The sequence below is a fragment of the Odocoileus virginianus genome, chromosome 14, assembly GCF_023699985.2.
Source record: "Odocoileus virginianus isolate 20LAN1187 ecotype Illinois chromosome 14, Ovbor_1.2, whole genome shotgun sequence".
NCBI lineage: Eukaryota > Metazoa > Chordata > Mammalia > Artiodactyla > Cervidae > Odocoileus > Odocoileus virginianus.
The window spans coordinates 45,071,069-45,090,684 of record NC_069687.1 but is presented as its reverse complement, the minus strand read 5'-3'; the positions used below and the strand labels follow the sequence as shown (position 1 = coordinate 45,090,684).

General features: G+C 36.9%; 1 protein-coding gene across 6 annotated transcripts in view; it reads left to right on the top strand.

Moving 5' to 3' along the window:
• The window catches only part of PLPP1 (phospholipid phosphatase 1), a 109,106-nt gene that overhangs the window by 16,744 nt on the left and 72,746 nt on the right, over positions 1 to 19,616 (top strand). Inside the window, exon 1 of one of the 6 annotated variants that reach the window (XM_070476686.1) lies at positions 4,811 to 4,832. The exons of the other annotated variants lie outside the window; for them this stretch is intronic. Within the exon in view, the coding sequence (XP_070332787.1) occupies positions 4,826 to 4,832 (7 nt within the window). The 5' untranslated portion in view covers positions 4,811 to 4,825. Of the gene's footprint in view, positions 1 to 4,810; positions 4,833 to 19,616 lie in introns of those variants that run through there. 6 annotated transcript variants of the gene reach the window in all.

The following is a 19,616-nucleotide window of genomic DNA, read 5'->3' as shown; positions in this document are numbered from 1 at the left end:
AGGAGATAAAGACTCATTAATGCTTTCTATAATAAAGGGTGTGAATGGGTACTTTTTTGAGGGGGCTAGCATCATATCTGCAAACTAATTACTCAAAAATAAAAGAGAAATGAACTGTTGCAGTTTAAATATAGGGTTTTACCTTGCAATTTCAACAGAACTTTATTAAAATATTTTTTATTTTATCAAGATACTAGTTCCGTTTATTTTTTTTAATGTATAAAAGTTTTACAAAGTTATTTTGTATTCATAGAATGCGTAAAATTTAAAGAATATGGACACTGGAAAGGTACAGGTCTGAGTTTGAATACTGTTTCTATCACCTACTAGGGTGAATCACCCAAGTTCACAACTTCAGTTTCTTTATCTGAAAATGACTGGGTCTTCATCTCTATGTTCTCATTGGCCGTGCTGCAGTGTCCATTATGTAGTAGGCATTTGTTATTCCAGTAGTATTCATTCTTACACACATTGTGTGCTGGGTTCTGTTGTGGGCAGTGGAGATGCGTATAGTCACACAAATAAAGATAAAAATGAACCATTAAGTGCTCTGAAGGAGAGGTTTGGGTACTATGAGAGTTTATAAACAGGATTTTGAATAAGAAGGATAGGGTAGCTTTTTAAAGTGATGACTTTGGCTGCAAGGTGGAATAATAGATTGGAGCTGGAAAAGAATGGATTTAGGGAGATCAGTTAGGAAGCTGTTGCAGGGGTCCAAATGAGATAATGGTAGTGAAAGTAAAGAGGTGCTGGTAGAGATGGAGGAAGGTTGAGGAATGTGTGAGGTATCTGGGAGATAAAATGGACAAGTTTTGGCGACATAGGGAAAATTGAGAGTCAGAGAGAGAGAAATATCATAGATAGTTTTGAAGGTTCTGGCTTGTATAATTGGATAGATGTTGATTTCTATAATAACTAAACTGGGAAGCCCTAGGAGAGAACCCATTTAAGATGGGAATGAGAATGGAGATGAGATAGTGAGTTTGGTTTTCACCATGTTATGTGAAGTTTTGAATTTTCCAAGAAGGAATATCTAGTCCTTGTTTGGATAAATGGATCTAAAGCTCAGAGGAACTGTCTGACTTTTTGGAGTTCTGGGCGTATTCATGGTAATCAAAGTCATGAGAATTGATGAAATCTCAGGAAGAAGTTATAAATGGAAAAAAAAAAAAAAAAAAAAACAGGTTTAGAACTGAGCTTCAGATTGGTAGGAAGAAATAAAAAAGGCCAAGCCTGAGAGGGAGAGGACACTGTGAAAAACCAGAAGACTGTTTCTGGAAAGCCAAGTGAAGAGAGTGCCTCAAGAAGAGAGTGCCTCAAAAAGAGAGTGGTAACAATGTCTACATCCTCCTGAAAGGTGAGGTAACACCTGGAAAGTGTCCATTTGGTTTAGTTACACTAAGGTCACTGATAACTTGATGTTGAGCCATTTTTTAATTATGGTGGGCTGAGAAGTGAGTAGTTGGTGAAGTAGAAATTTGTGGGTATTGGTAGTTCTTTTAAAAAAGTTGGACTTAGAAAGGAGAGTGTAGTAGCTAGTAGTCTGGGATAGTAGGTTGTCATGGTTTCTTGTGATATGCCAGGTGAGGGAAGAATGATCTTGCCAGATAAAGAGCCATTTTCAGGTCAATGGTATAGGAATAGTTGAATTCCTCTTATAGAACCCAGAAAACAATGGATTATTTGATATCCATATTTTCCAAAGTAGTTGTTAACTAGATATGGTGGAATTTGGTATATGAAACCTGGTAGACTGGTTTCAAAATTCTGCTTTGCTGTAGGAGCTGCTGAAGACACCAGTTCAATCCCTGGGTCAGCTGTATACCCTGAAGGAGGAAATAGCAGCCCACTCCAGTATTCTTGCCAGGATAATCCTGTGGACACAGGAGCCTGGTGGGGTCCAGTCCATGGGGTCACAGAGAGTTGGACATAACTGAGCACATATGCACTGTTTCTACTACACATTCTTGCTTTTGGTCACACAGATGCTTATTTAGTCTTGTTGAACTTCAGTTTCTTCACTTGCGTAATGGAGAGAATACTGTCTACTTCACAGATTTGTTAGTAATAAATAAGAATTGGTAGGCAGTCAACAAACTATTACCTGCCTGTCTTTTTTTCTTGTTTCCCATGGTAGCTGCTGTTTATTGTGTAGTTTCAGCATTGCATGTTTGCTCTTAGCCTGAAATGAATAGTTTGTGGGAGTTCTTCCTTCTTGCAACTTTTATCTTCTGAATAAAATTATACAGAAGATAACTTTTATCTTCTGTATAGAATTTAACTTGAGTGGCACAAACATAGATTTTTGGGAAGATGGATATATGATTTGCTGCTGCAATCATCATAACTATTAAAAAAAAGAATTTTACCGAACTTTTTGACTTGTGTGCCCTTTTTTAAAAAAAGTGCATGTGTTTTAAACAAAGCTTACTAATTTAGATATGCTACTTTGGTCACTTCCTGCCAAAGTTAGAGTTTTTATGTTTTCCTTCTGAGACACACCTTAGTGTAACTTTATTTTAGTTTCTGGAACCTTGCCATTTGGCATAATTTCAGAGTAGACATGATGGATCCATATAAATTAAGATTTAAATACACAGTACATTTTTTAATTGGTAGGGGCATGTGAACTCTTAAAAGCAGTTGAGATCTTAGGTCTGGATTTTATTTGGTGGTTTAAACTTTTTCATCTGTAGTTTTGATTCTTTTTTTTAAATTTATTTTTAATTGAAGGATCATTGCTTTACAGTATTGTGTTGGTTTCTGCCACATGCCATGTAGTTTTGATTCGTTAAGTACTTCTTATGCATATTTGTACCAAAATGATGAAATCAAGTTTGTCAGGTTTTTTTCCTACAAATTCATTTGCTAAAGCAGTCTCCTTAAAGAATTTAAAATCTGCCCACTAGCCATCACCATCCATAGTTTCTAAAGAAGCATTTATGTATATACCTTTCTAGATGATAACAATTCTAGAAATTCTATAAAGGCATTAGAGTTTGTTAGTTTTATTCAAGAATCACTATACTATTAATAGTAAACACACACTTTTATTCTTTGGAATATAGGCCTTCCTGCTGAATGGAAGAAGTTGTTGGTTCCCTAGTTGCTAAAAAAGGAGATTTTGTTGGTTAAGACAAGTTTGTGGATGGGATTTCCGAGACTGGAAGTCTCATTGGTTCAAAGAGAGAAATAACTTACCTGAACATAGGATGCTTTGTTTTACAAGCTTAAATAATACCCAGATAAATCCCTACAGTTCATAATTTCTTTGGGTTTCCCAGGTGGCTCAATGGTAGAGAATCATCTGGCAGTGCAGGATACGGGGTTGAGGGGGTGGGGTGTGATCCTGTGGGGAAGATCCCTTGGAGAAGGAAATGACAACCCACTCCAGTATTCTTGCCTGGAAAATCTCATGGACAGAGGAGCCTGATGGGCTGTAGTCTATGGGGTCACAGAGAGTTGGACACAACTGAGCGACTAAGCAGGCACGCATCATTTTTTTAAGCTAAAGACTAAATAAATTCTGTAGAAACTGTGTTTCAAGGAGGAACTTTGTCCTTGATTCACTGTGTTATATTGTCTTCTGAAATTTGTTGCCTCTTGATAAACTTTCAAAGAAAGATACAGTAGTTAATATTTGTTGAAATATTCCTGTATATCTGTTCATAGATCTTCCAAGTTAAAAAACTTTCTCAATAGAGGAACTTCTCATATCTTGTTTCTTTCCCAAAGGCATATAGTTTATAATCTATTTTACTTTGGAAATACATGGTGTTTCATTATGTGGAATCAGCATAATGCATTTTACCCCCATTTTTGGACATCTGTGTCTTGGACATGGAATAGCATCATTAGTGAAATCTAGATTAGTTTTTTCTTTTAAAATAATTATTCTGTGGTTTCCAAATTTTCTCGAATTAACATGTAATAAATTGGTAAAGTCTAAAATGCCCAGAAAAGAAAGTAAATATCATTACTAATCTCACAACCACCTAGAGATGATGCCTTTTAATATTTTGGTTATGTATCTTTTTATGTCTATGAATCTAACACTTTTTTAAAAACCTGTGCTCTAAAAAAAAGTTGAGATTACTTCTGTACTTTTTTTGACGTAGTCTTCTACGAAATTACCTTTAATGGTTATGGAGTATTTCATTGTTTTTGGCATAATCCCCTTTACCTCTGTTTTTAAATATTTAGGTTATCTGCAGTTTTTGTGCTGTAGTTCAATATACAACACCTTAGTAGATATTTTGGAAAACCTTCTTGAGTCATCCACCCCAGACTGTCTCAGGGTGTTCTAGCCTTTTCTTCCTGATTCTGTCTCTCTTCCAGTATTTCCTTCTTTAACAGTAAGACCAGATCAGGTCGACACAGTATTCTTCAAACAATTTAACTATCAGTCAGTGAATATGCTGGCCTCTATGAATTTAGGAATCGGAGAGAGACACAGAGCCATTTTATTTGCCAGAGATAAGTAATTTCAGTATATAAGTTAAGTGTTATGATAATTTTATGTAAGTATCAGGTCTGTGGAAACTCAAAGTGATTCTGAAGGCGGTAGGCAGAGGAGAAAGGTCAGGGAATAGCATTTAATTTGTTTACAACAGGGAGGTACAGAAATTCTATTTATTTGCATTCACTGCATGAGGAAACTGAGCTCATTTAGATAGATAATTTGCCTGTGCTCACTCAACTGGGAGAATGCCAAAAGTAAGCCCAACTAGGTGTATCTGACTACAAAGTCTCAGCTCTCTTTAGGACCCCGCCCTGCCACACCAAAGGAAAGATTCCAGGAGGAACTGAATAGAAAGAAGCTAGAATGGCAAGTAGGTGTTAGCTGGGTGGAGGGGGTGGGGTTATTGTTTGGAGCTTGTCAGAGATTTGAAAAAAGTAGGAGTAGAGAGAGGTGACGTGAGGCTTAAGCTCACATTTAAAAAATGTATATAGTAAAATTCACTCTTTGGGGATACAGTTCTGTGAATTGTTGACAGTTTAAAATTTAGGGTTATGTAACCACCACACAATCAAGATACAGAATTAGTCTGTTACTGCCTTAAATTCCCTCATATTTCTCTTTTTTAGTTAGCTCCTCCCACCATTCTCCACTTCGGACAACCACTAGTCTGTTCTCTATCCTATAAGGTCATATAAATGGAATGTCTTATAATACCATATAGTAAATGGAATTATACAGTATGTAGTCTTTTGAATTTGGCCTCTTCACTTAGCATAATGCATTTTAATTAGGCAGCCATTAATGATGTAAATGTTACTGTACAATTTTGCTATAGTTTTTTTCCTACTTCAAAATTTGCTATATCATCTTCAAGTCCAGTTTCATGTAAGCAGAATGCTTTTTTTTTTTTGCTGAGAAATGATTAATAGCTCCAGATATCAAAGAAGCCCAAAATATATTCCCGGTAAATGCCCAGGAGAAATTAAAATAGAACAAAATCAGCTGTCACTCCCCACACCCTGTTACGTCAGCCTTCTCCTTGCTTTATGCATGTAGAATTCTGCATGGAAAGTTTGCTACTGAATGTGACCTTTGCCAGCTTGAAGAAAAAAGAGAACAGCTGTTACTAGGAGAGAGTGGAAGGAATGAATGTTGTTCCTGGCCAGTTGGCACTGTGTGCCTTTCTGGAGCAGTAACAACAGGTGACCAGCTTCTGCTTTTTATTTTTGTTAGTGTATAAATAAATAGGCTAACTTGTTTTTTTGTGCAGAAATCTCAGGGTATATATTAAAATAACCTGCCCATATAGTTGTCTTGGATTTTTTAAAAAGCTGTTTAAATACATACACAAATTTATTTTAAGTGTCTTAATGAACTAAGACACTCCAAGGTTGAGGATATTATAGGTAATTATTGACAGAAAACCACAAAGAGTAAAACTTTCTTTGGTAAATGTCACTTATATCTAAACTGTACTTTCTCCCTTTTGTTTCAACTTGAACAGAAAACCAAAACGATAACTAAGTACTTTTTATAGAAAACCATGTCAGCCACAGAGAGGTAGTGACTACACGCCAGTGACCAGAATGTAGGTGTTCCTAAAAGCTGAGGATGCACTGTTCTTTGAACTCTTGCCCCTGGAGACTTTGAGTGCCGTCTCTGTGAATCACACCCAAACATACAGTGCTATCGGCCACGGACCCCTCCTCTGTGGCTCCCCGCTCTTCACCTTCTCCCTCTCTACCTCGTGTAAACTCATCCTGAGGTACAACTTGCATCAAGTCCTTTCTTGCTCAAAGCCAGTGTTGATTTTTCATTTCTTACTGAAGCATGCCCAAATTAATTACCTGGAATTGAAAATCTTCATCCAGTAGTTTTGCTTTGCCCATTCATATTTCTCTTACTCTTCCTTGCACTTTACCCTACCACAGTTGGACTATCTTTTTTTTTTTCCTAATTGTCTGGCAACAGATTGAACTCAGTTATCAACTTTTAATTCATTTGTTTCCCATTGCAGTTGTGAATGTTTTTCTACTCTATTAAACTCCAGTTATCGCCTACTCTCCTCATTTTTTTCACAAATGTACCATCTCCTACTTTGTTTAGAAGGCTTTAGTCATATAAGTGTGTGTTTGAGCCCTGGATGCATCACTTACTATCAAAACTGGTAGACCGTATACATCTGAGTCTTAGCTTCCCTCACCCACAACTCTCCCATGGACCTACCCAAGATCCCACAACTAAAAGGTTGAAGCAGAACCCAGCTCCTCTGGCACCAGCTGGCATCTGTTCTGAATGACCGTGCTGGTATGTACTAGTTGTTAAATATTTTTAATTTCACCCTTATTATATGTATGACTTTAATTATGTTACTTATCCTCTTTGAGTCATCCTCTCATCTTTAAAATGGGGATAGTAATAACATGGTGACTCTTTGTTCATTCACTAAATATTTGTTGAGGGCCAGCCTTGTGCTAAGAACTGTCTTAGGTGCTTGGGGTATATCAGAGAACAAAAGAAATTTATGCCTTCTTGGAGCTTGTGTTCTAGTATTGTAAGGATTAAATGAAAATTATTGTTAAGTGTTTGGTCTGGTATCAGATCCACAGAGGTGCCCACACTGTTTCAGCTCCCTTTCTTCCCTTTGCCACACATTTTCATCAAGGCCATAGGGCCACGGGGAGTATGGGAAGGGGAAAGAGTGAAGCCAATGCTAATAACCAAATGTGGCATCCCAAGAGTAACCAGAACCTGATAACATTGCATAGCAATACAAATCAAATAGGAAACATTAAAAAAAAAAAACCTAACAGTAACCAACCCTGATCTTTTTTTTTTAATTTATTTTTAATTGGAGGATAATCGCTTTACAGTATTGTGCTGGTTTCTGCCATACAACGTCATGAATCAGCCAAAAGTATAACCCTGTTTTTGATGAATTGATTGTCTCAGTATGTTTACATTTCCTTTCATCTCCTGTGGATTCAGCTCCAGCTATTCATCCTCATTCTCAAGTTCTCCTCTCCCGCTACCTGCATTGCACTACTCACTATCACAATTGCAGTCAGCTCACAATCACATCTTTTGCACCATAGACAAGACCAAAAAAATCATCACCCTTCTTTTGCTCTATTTATCCTTCAAGGTATAAACCAAGTTCTCCCCCTTCCTTCCTTTTATATCACAAGGCATTTAAAAGTTTTTTACCCAATTACTCTCTTTCTATAATTCTTTCAGTCTTTCTGTTCTCACTCAGCATACTGCAGTTCTTCCGTCATGGTTCATCAGTTACCATTTGTGTGTTCCTTTTCTGCTCTGTTTCTTTATAAGTAGCATCTGTTATTGTTAAGACCATCTGAACCCAAAAGGCTCATGGCCTCATTGACGTGGGTTTTGAGTCGTAATCCTGCAACCTAAGTTGCCTTGGGCCAGTTTCTTCATCTTCAAAAAAATGTAATAACATTTACCTTTTAAAGTGATTAAAAGAAACCTAGCATACTGTTAGGGAGTTAAGTAAAAACGTTACTGACATTTTTGAGAAGTGCCTCCCTCAATTTCCTTGACACTGTTCTTTCATGTTCTTTACCTACTTACCTGGTAGTTCATTCCTTATTAATTGGCGTGCGTGTGCACTAAGTCACTTCAGTTGTGTCCGACTCTCTGCGACCCTATGGAAAGTAGCTGCCAGGCTCCTCCATCCATGGGATTCTCCAGTCAAGAATACTGGAGTGGGTTGCCATGCCCTTCTCTAGCGGATCTTCCCAACCCAGGGATCCAACTCGCATTTCTTTTGTCTCCAGCATTGGCAGGCAGGTTCTTTACCAATAGCACCACCTGGGTGGGTTATTAGTTAGCTGTCTCTTTTTTCTTTAGATTATTCTTGTCACTTTTTCTGATCTTAGTAAGATCTCAGGGCTTCAGTTATCCCTTTTATAATAGAAATTTCAGATATTCATCTCTAGTCTGTGTTCTCTCTTGAGTGCTAGATATGAATGTCCAGCTGTGAGCTAGATGTGAAACATTTGTCAAATGATCTGGAATATGAATCAAGGAGTCTCAGCATTTGATCTGTAGAGGAAACAAACTATCTTACCTGGCATACTTACTAGTTTCACTTGTTCAAGTTGGTAAAATTTTGAATGCCTTTCTTTACCTTTATAGAGGAGAAGAGAACCCTTTTTGTTTAAAAATAACACACAACTCCTGTTAATTTGCAGGAAGAGTTTTCATGTGATTCTGGAAAGATGTGCAACACCTGTTTCCAAAGAAAGCAAGAAAAATATTGCATGTTTTTCTCTCCAAAATGTATTTTGTTCAAACTGAATTGGACAAATAAAGAACATTCCTTAAATTTGAAATGAATAGAACTTTCTAAAAACAGCTCAGGTAACACTAAGTAGTAAAAAGCCCAAAAAATTTTATTTACTTTTAACCTTGGACTGCTAAAAGGAGAAAATGAAAGGGTTTGTAGAAACAAATTTCACAAAAGTAACTGTAGACTTGTTAGACCCAAATATACATGTAGGGAAATGAACAAACATGGTTAAATTTACATATGTTGGATTTTTTTTTTTTGGAAGGGAGAATATTTCTTACATATGGGTTTTATCCATTACCTAGTTGGGAAAGCATCAGCTCCTAGAAGCAGTTACCTCACTGTTTATTTTTCTTGTCAGTTCGCTGTTCATTTTTTTTGTAAGTTTTGCTGAGGTTTCTTTCAAGTTTTGCAAAGTGCACTTACACATTAGGATGGCTCAATCAACCCAAGTGTAGTAGATTGAGATGTATTCTTGGTCATACAAAGCAACTCCACCTTCACCCCCAATCGAACCAACATAAGGAAATAAGCTGTTTATATACAGACCAGCTAAAGCTCATAGAATCATGGATTGAAAAGAGACCTAGGAAATGTCATTCCTCTTTTTCATTTGTAGCTAAGGAGACTGAGACCCTGATAGTTATTCTAAGAGAGGTGGTATGATATGAAAAGAAGAGGAACTTTTTGTTAAAATTCTGACTTCCCTATTTACCAACTGTGAATTTTAGTACCTGTCCTAGTACACACCCAAGATCTTTGTACTCTTGGGTGAGTTGCTTAACATCCATGAGTTTCTGATAAAATTTAGTTCTAAGATATAGTTAATGCCGTTTGAAATTTTTAATAATTTGCTGTATTTGTGTTTTTCTTTTGTTAAACTTTAGCAAGCCTGATTATTTCATTAATCTGTAAAATCTCATTTGGTTTCATTGATTTGACTTTTCCTTGTTCTGTTTCATTACTTTCTGTCCTATATTCTTCCACTTTCTTGAGCTTTTAAAAGTTATTGTGTTGAATGTTTGTTTCATTAATTTCTAATATATAAATCTAAAACTACATTTTAATGTGTAGTATTTTAACTGTACTTTAAAGTTTTACTTGTCATATTTTCATTCATATCCAACTATTTTGTGATTTATATCTTGACTTTTCTCTGACTTAGTGACTTGTAAGTTTTCAAACATACAGATTTGGGAGGATACTCTCTTTCCTCATCACAGAGTTATTAGATAGACTATAGACAAATAACTGGCAAATACTTGGTATTCAACAAATGGTTTTTCTTGTCTTTAAAAAAATACACTTTGACTTTTGAAATTAGAACAGGAAACATAACATTGGAATAAGTGTAAGTAACTCTAATAGTGACTTTAGTTCTATAATGTAGCCAGATAAGGAAATGAACTGTTAAGAGCAAAGAGGGGTGGTGGGAAGAGGGTAAAATTGGAAGGAGGAGAAGAGGAAGGAAAATTAAGGGAAGATATAGTAATATCAGGTTGAATTATTTCTAGCTTTTCTGAGGTCATATTCTAGTGATCACTTAGGTCTATGGACTTTACAGTATTAATTATTTTTATTATGTTTCTTATACCTTAAAATAGAAGTGACCATAGATGACCGTTTTTGGTATGTCAGTGTACAGGTTGTAAAACTATATGGAAAAAGTTCTTGTGTTTTCATTAAAAACTTAAAGGAGTCTGGGAACCCCAGGAAGTTAAAGAACTGCTTACTTTAGAGACCTCTCAATGTGGGATAAATTGAGAAGCCTACCAGGAAAGAATTCTGTTTTTTCCTGTTCTAAGAGTAGTGATTATTACCTTTGAGAGAGAGTGAGTGTCCCTGATAACTCCTTAGGTTAGAAGTAGATGGTCAGGCAGTGTACTAAGAACGGAATTTAGCTTTTAGTGAAGTGAAATTTAAAACTATATGGTATTTTATAAGCATAAATATTGTACGACTTGGAATGAATTACCAAAACTTAAATGTCTTTGAGTAGTAGTATTTTTATACAGCTAAGGTGAGTGTTCATGGCCTCCACTAAGGGTAGGAATAATTCTGGAGGTAAGAAGCAGTTGAATGTTTTTGTTGTTCATTCGCTCAGTTGTGTCCGACTCTTTGTGACTCCATGGACTGCAGTATACCAGGCTTCCCTGTCCTTCACTATCTTCCGGAGTTTGCTCAGACTCATGTCCATTGAATCAGTGTTACCACAGTTGGTAGCTGCCGTGAAGGTGGAATGCTGTAAAGGCAGACTTTGGGCATCCAGAGACAAAAAGGCTGGCTTAGAGATTAAGGAACTTCTTATTCCAGGACAGAAGAGTGGGAAGATTTGAGGTTGGTGAAGGAAGTAGGAGAGTACCCCCACATTACTTGACTGGCCCTCTTTCTTCCCCATCTAGGAAGGCTAGTTGCCTGGAGAGAGAAACCAATTCAGGGTTCTAAAATTTGAGGAATGCAACAGGGATAGTTTCTTTAAAGGAAGCAAGCCAAGAGTATTCTTGTGAGGGAATTTTATTCTGAGCATTAGCTCACAGTTACATCTATGTTTACTCAAGTATTTCATAATTATTTCCTCTTAAGTTAGGGAATCAAAGTTAGTTTTGCTGTGTATTAAGTCTTAATAAAATTGGTTGGCTCTCAACCTTAGTTTATCTTTAACCCCCTAAATCTGCATTATCCATTATGAAAGCCTCTAGTTATATGTAGCTATTTAGGAGGAAGTTCAGTTTGGTCGCTCAGTCATGTCCGACTCTGCGACCCCATGGACGCCAGGCCTCCCTTGTCCATCACCAACTCCTGGAGTTTACTCAAACTCTTGTCCATTGAGTCAGTGATGCCATCCAACCATCTTATGCTCTGTTGTCCCCTTCTCCTCCCACCTTCAATCTTTCCCACCATCAGTGTCTTTTCAAATGAGTCAGTTCTTTGCATCAGGTGGCCAAAGTATTGGATTTTCAGCTTCAGCATCAGTCCTTCCTATGAACACTCAGGACTGATTTGCTTTAGGATGAACTGGTTGGATCTCTTTGCAGTCCAAGGGACTCTCAAGAGTCTTCTCCAACACCACAGTTCAAAAGCATAAATTCTTAGGCACTCAGCTTTCTTTATAGTCCCAACTCTCACATCCATACATGACTACTGGAAAAACCATAGCCTTGCTTAGATGGACCTTTGTGGGCAGTGTAATGTCTCTGATTTTTAATATGCTGTCTGGGTTGGTCATTAAAATAAAATTAAAAATCAGTCCTTCATTCTCACCAGCCACAGAGCAAGTGCTCATTAGCCATGTTTGACTAGTAGCAACTGTATTGGGCAGTACATTATATTGGACATATTTGTCACCACAGAAAATTTTGTTGAACCTTACCCTAAATGAAATTGTTTATTTTCTTCTTCTTTCCTCCATCAGACTAATGGTTTTTATTAAAACAATCAATTTTGAGGTTTGCTAAAAGTATAAAACTTGAAATACCCACTAGAGTAATTCCTTTGCATATTACATAATTTAAAAGATAGTTCCACCCTTTTAGAATGATCTGAGTGCTGTTGTTTTATACAATTTTCCAAGCAAGTGAAGTCACTCAGTCGTGTCCGACTCTTTGCGACCCCATGGACCGTAACCTACCAGGCTCCTCTGTCCATGGGATTCTCCAGGCAAGGGTACTGGAGTGGGTTGCCATTTCCTTCTCCAGGGGATCTCCCCAACCCAGGGATCAAACCTCAGTTTCCTGCATTGCAGGCAGACGCTTTACCATCTGAGCCACCAGGGAAGCCAATTTTTCAAGAAGTGGTGACAAAAGTGTATTTCTTATGGGTTGTATTTGATTGCCTCTCCTAATTGATGACCCTCTAGATTATTTCTGCTGCCTATAAGATAAGAATGTTCTGGAGGAGCCTAAAAATTTCTAATGTCAAAAACAAATTTCTGATGTCTCAGACTTTGGAGGTTTGTTTTGTACACTTTTTAGGAGTTGTTAAACTTATAACTATTATGATTTACCTACTTCACATGTGGTACATCATCATAGCTCTCAAAGGCTGCAAGATAGGAAAACCCCCAGAAGTACTAATTTCACTGTAGAGCTACTTTTCTGAGAACCTATCAATCAGGCATAAAAGCCAAAGGATAATTTCTGTTACTTTATTTTTTGTTTTTAAAAGACTAGAAACATAGGCTTTTTTCTTTGCCCTGGTTTCAAACAATCTCTATACCATAGATAGGACTTTTTCAGTTAAGTTGCATTTATAGAAATTTCAGGAAGCACAATGAAAAAGGTGTGGATTAAGCATTTTTTAAAGTTCAAAATTAATGATCATGATCTTTTGTTTTTTTATGAAATATTCAAACATGGAAGCACATATAGTAGAAAATGAGATTTCTATGTAATTTGTATTAATATCACAAGGAGATAACTACTGAAAAGTTGGTGGTATATCCTTCTAGGCTTTCCAATGTATGCTGCTGCTACTGCTAAGTCGCTTCAGTCGTGTCCGACTCTGTGCGACCCCATAGATGGCAGCCCACCAGGCTTCCCCGTCCCTGGGATTCTCCAGGCAAGAACACTGGAGTGGGTTGCCATTTCCCTCTCCAATGCATAAAAGTGAAAAGTGAAAGTGAAGTCGCTCAGTCGTGTCCAACTCTTGGTGACCCCATGGACTGCAACCTACCAGGCTCCTCCTTCCATGGGATTTTCCAAGCAAGAGTACTGGAGTGGGTTGTCATTGCCTTCTCCATTGTATATTTGAACATAAATGCAAGTAATTTGTTTTATATAAATGAAATTACACTAAATACAATGTTTTTAGAGATTTTGCCTACTAAACAGTATATATACATATACATATATTTCTGTGTATATGATTCATACTCATGCTACTGATTGTGTTTAAAAATTTTTCCAGATTGTATAGTAGGACATCTGAAGTATAACTGTGTTTTGTGTAAAGATAATATACAGTTGTAGTGTACGTGCAGGTGCTTTAGCATGATAGTGATCTATAATATGTGCTCAACACATGTTAGTTTCCATTCTTCTTTTTGGACATGTATGATAAAGGCCATGGAAGATGATTAACTGTTTTTTTCACTATAAAGTAAATCTTTCTCTTACTCATATTTGTGTTTTGTGATTCAGGTTTATAAATTACTACAAGACTAGCAGGGTTGCTATTTAAGAGTCTTGTAAGCTAGGCTGCCCCAATTATTTTAGGTGCTTCTGGTAAGAGCAAAGATTCACTGGTGGTTAAGAGACTACATTATGATGTATCCTACAGCATGTGCTGTAAAGTTGCACAGTATGTGACAACATTTTACATGGGAGTCGTGGAATGAAGTCCTTTGCTAACGTTGAAGATGTACGGAGTGGGTGCTGAGGCTGGGACTTGCACGCTTCTGTTACGGAGTAGCATGTGTTACTTTGTGCTTTGTGATGGAATTTCAGGTCTGATAGTTTCTAAAGGTTCTAGAGAAGCCTTTAGGAAAAGATGGATGTAGAGCTGATTGTTAATTATTTATAGAGTCTTATTTTGAAGTATTATTGATTTATACTCGTTTCATTTGGAAATTTGATCCTTCTGCTTTCCTGCAGGAATTTATAGACAGCAGTTTTAGGTAGATCAGTAAAGAGGATGGAATTGGGGCCCCAGCTGCTTTTTTCATTGAGAAAAGAGGAAGGGGTGCTGTTGACAGAAATGCTTCTGTAGTAGCCATGTCTGAAGCTTTGCTTGGAGATGACACTAGACTATGCAGAAATTGCCTCCAAGATTCCAGGAGTTCCTGAATGATCAATTCCTTATGTAGTTAACATGGGTGTATCAGTCATTTCATCTTTGTTAGCACTTTGGGTTCCCAGTGGAAAACAAGCTTGAGAAATAATTGTTAGACTGTAGAATTAGAAGTGCTTCCTTAGCACGTTCTTGGACCTAAGATTGTTATCCAGTTCTGTTTCTTTGCTTTTTGTTCTTTTCTTGGTTTGTTTGTTTTAACTTGGGTCTTGTGGGGAGAAAAATAACTTAAAACTTTTCAAGACCTAAGTTTATAGTTATACAGAATTATTATTATGTGCCTCAGAGACCTTTGGTTGCTTGTTTATTCATTCAGTGTACATTCCTTGAAGTGCTTACTATAAGCGGGATTGTGGCGGGAAGGCTATGAGATAGTAATCTACTCAGGGTAAAGGAAAATTGAAAACTGTATTCTGTAGAGAGTCCAAAGGCTGAAGATAGGGGTGTGTGTATGTGTATTTAAGAGACGGAGACACACATCCATATATACATACACAGAGACATAGTCCATAGTTCTGTGGGAAAAATCTAAACATTTTTAGAACTGTCTCTACTTCTATTCCCACTGTTATTTCTTTATTTCAGCCCTCAACATGTCTATACACTTGTATTTCTTGCCTCTGGACTTTCCTTCTGTTCTAACTCCACACTTCTTTTTCCTTTATATACAGGAAAAAGCTTTTTACCCCACTAAGGCACAGATTGGGTTATGTGTTTCCTGTCACCCACAAAATAAAGTCCAAACTTCTTAACATATAGTCTCAGTATAGATTCTGTGAATAGTCCTTTTGTTAAAACCTCTCCCAAGTTACCTACTTTTACTCTGTATTCCATGCTGAGACCCTGACTGGTCTTATCTTCTGCATCTGGGTTCTAGATAGCTTCTTTTCCCTTGTGTCAGTCTGCTCTCATCATTGCTACCTTGTCCTCAGTACTGGAGATTCACTTTGCCCTTTGATTTCTAGATGGGTTTGATGCATGGGAAGCCCTGGAAGAAGAGGGGAGTGTGTTTTTTCTCCTGGCATTCTCTTGCCAAATCCTGTCATGTTGGCTCTCCCAGAGGTCATAGCCCTCTGAACCTTTTAGGCCTTTGAGTGGTTGACGCTTCAGGAGGTTGTATTAATACAATCTCTTAACTTTACCCACACCCTCCATACCTTGTATATAGTCCCTTAGTAAGCTCTTCTTAAGTTCCCCAGTTTGAGGGTACTGTTTACTGGTGACTGCTACATTGTCACAGTCATCTAAGCTTTAGTTCTGTTTGAACTTACAGCTGTGTTATTTTCCAGTAGCACTCTCTCTCTTACTAAAAAATTTTTGGTGAGGTCTTTTTCATTCCTTCCCTTTTTTTATTTTTCTGTGTTTTTTTTTTAACTGGATTAAAAAAAAAATATTTTCTTCACTGCACATGGCATGTGGGACCTTATTAGTTCCCCAACCAGGGATCAAACCCACACCTCAAGTGTAGTCTTAATCACTGGACCATCAGGGAAGTTCCTCCTTCCCTTTTTTAGTCTTTTTTTTTCCCCTTTCCTGGCACCATGACTGTCATGTAACAGGAGTTGAAGTGTCTGAGTGAATGAAGTGAGATCTTCAAGAGGATGGACACTTGAATGTCCCTGTGGTATAGCATAATTTATTTAGATGTCTGAAACTAAGAAAATAGGTGAAGGTAGTGGGTGCTGAAGTCAGTATAGTCACTTTAATAACATCTAGATTTATATTTCATTCTTTTCAAAAAGTAAACTTAGAACTGGTTTTTCTTTACCTTTGCTTCAACATACTAGAAATTAACTTTAATTTTCTTTAAAGTGCATTTTAGATTTATTCCATTGGATTTTTTTGTAACAACGTGTCTTTAAGAAAATATGTACTGTATATAAAATGGGAGATATTTCAGTTATTACCTAATTGTAGGAGAATGTAGGTATTCATTTATCTGTCTTCCTCAATATAGCTTAGAAGAGATGCACTAATAGCAGACATACAGTAGCTAACAAATGTGTTTATTAGCAGGATTGAGCTTTTATAAAGTGACTTCTCTTAAGAGAATTTTAATTAAGAAAAAAATATTCTAAAGTTATGATTAGGGTCAAATATTGTTTCTATAGTCTTTATATATTAAGGAAAGAGTATGTGTCCTCTGAAACAGTTTATTTTGAAAAGAATCTTCCTATAACACTAACTTTGATACAGAACTCTATTACTACCCTAAAACATTACCATTGAAATTAATTTCTATGTAGATAGAAATATTTCATTGCTTTTTAGAGTAGAGTACTTTAGGGGGATGGCTATCCTCCTGTGTGTATGTGTGTGTCTTAGTCTGCTTGGGCTGCCATAACAAATTACCATAAACTCAGTGGCTTAACAACAGAGACTTTTCTTCTCAGAGTTCTAAAGGTTGGGATCCTGAGATCAGAGTGCAAGCGTGGTCAGAGCTCTCTTCCTGGCTTGCAGACGGCCACTTTCTTGTATCCTCACCCAGCCTTTCTTTAAATGTGTGCATGTGGAAAGAGATCTCTCTCTTCCTTTTTTTATAAGGCTACCAGTCTTACTGGATTAGGACCCTACCTTTATGACCTCATTTAACTAAATTACCTCCTAAAAGTCCTGTCTCCAGTTATAGTAAAATTCGGGGTTAGAACTTCTACATAAGAATTTGGCGGGGAGCAGACACACTTCAGTTCATTGGAGTGTGCATGCATATGTGTGTTTATATATATAAATCATATGAGCAGTAGAGGAAATCATTGTGATACATTTAAACTTGAAGAAAGAGATTCATACTTAGACAATGACAACCCAATATTGAAGCTCATTATTGAATTTTCTTCATAAAGATACTGTTGTGTTAATGGGGGTGGTGTAAGATACTCTCACAGAGTTAAATATGATGATCTTTTTCCTCAGACCTCATTGTCTTTACTCAGTTCTCATCCTCGATGTCTTAGCTTTGAATCCTACATTTACCTAGATCTAGACTTGATACTCTAAGCTACTTTCATTGGCTTTTGTATAACAGCATTGTCTGATTTCTCTTTTCATTCTTGTGCTTAAAGAATGGCCAGTATATTCTGCTGAATGAGACAGACAACAGCCCCTGCCCTCTAGAGCGTGAAATCATCTTTTCTTCCTCTCTCTCCTGCAGTCTCTTTTCATGATTTCACTGTGAATATCAGTCCCTACCTGATTTTTTTTTTTTAAATCTCTGTTAGTCTTGACTTTAGGCTTTCTGAGAGCTGTTTCATTCTCCTGGCTTAAGTTACCACCTCTAATGCTAACAATTTGCAAAGTTCTCTCTACTTCTGATCTTCATCCTGTGTTATGTTCCTTTAACCATTCAGTAAATTTTTATTAAAATCCATCTGTATGCCTGGTCAGAGGATACAAGAGTGATATAGTCTTTGCTCTCAAGTTGTTGACAGAATGCAAAAAGTAATTTAAAATACTAGGTAATGTATGTGTGTCCACGGTGCCATGGGACAGATAAGTAGGGAGTGCCTGGCTTGGACTTGAAGGGGAAACGAGAGGGCAGGTATCCCCACCAGAAGGTTGAACATATACGTAGGTAACTAAAGTTTTGAAAACATAGTATGTTCCGTCAACAACAAATGGTTCAGTTGATCAGAGCCTTAAGGGCTAGATGAGGCTGATCATTTAAGAAGGTGTCAGATCACCTCAAAGGCAATATTTTCAGTACTCAACTAATTTTCTTTCATCATAAACCACCTCCCCATCCCGACTTCACATTTTTGTCAATGGGACTGTCATTCTCCTTACTTCTGAAGCCTGAAGTATCATCTTTAGTTCTGCCTCAACAATTGTGATGAGTCCTCAAGTCAAGTCATTTTGATATTCAAAATACTCTTTCATGCATCTTTTTCTATTTTCACTGTCAACACACTGCTTATCATTTAATTAGTAGATTATTTCATAGCTGTATTATTGCTCCCTTTTCTAATTTTTTAAGTTAATTTTTAAAACCCCTTATTTTACCCTGTTACTAACCCTGTACAAAAGAGGACAGTGATATTTTATTTCCTACAGGACAAATCCTTTTTTAGGCCAGTATTTTAAAAGCATGATTCTTTTTTTAAACCCCCAAATCTCAAGCTGTCTTCCTCCCATGAAAAAGCACACAGTTGCAGAATTATGAGTAATCTGCATAAATGAAGATTTTGTTTCATTAGCATTGAGACTTTATTATGAACACACCATATATTTTATATTGAACAAACTTTTTCAAAGGGTAGTTCCCCTTCACTCAAATCATCTTCCTTATCAGAATTCTGTTAATTCAGCCAGTCACTGGCCTCCATGGGAGGCACTATATATATACTGACTCTAGGAACAGACAGCCTGTGCTGTAATCTTGGTTCTGATACTTAGTAGTTCCAGCAAGTTCCCCCATTTCTTAAAGCCTCATAATAATTTTATGTGAAAAAAGGGGGAAGTAAAATGATCTACTTCACAGGGCCGAGTAAGGATCAAGTTAATCTTTAGAGCCTGGTGCCTGGCATGTGTGAGCACGCCGTACACATTTGCTATGAAGTATTATGTGCCTTGAAAACTTTCTGGTTCTCTGTGCTCTTGTTGGTGTGATGTCATGCTGCCCTTGCACCCTTCTACCACCAAGTGCTCTCCTTGAGCCCCTTCCTGTTGCCTGTGATTTACATGCTGTTTTAAGTTCAACTTAGTTGCTTGTTCTTTAATAGTCTTTTCTGACTACTCCAGTTCACGTTGACCTCTGAATTCCTATAGGGCCTTTTATACCATTTTAGAAATTAGTCATTTTTTTTTATGGTATTCCTTTTAAAATTTACATACAGTAAAATTTACTTTTTTGGGTACAGTTCTGTGAGTTTTGACAAATGTTTAGAGTTGTGGAATTACCATCACAACCAAGATACAAAACAATTTCATCATCCCTCAAAAATCTGTCTTAGTGTTATTAGTTTCAAAACTGTTTCCTGAGTATGCATTCTGTTTCCACGTGTACAATTTAGGTTCTTGAACTGAGTGCCTGTTTTACACTATTGTGGCCTCTAT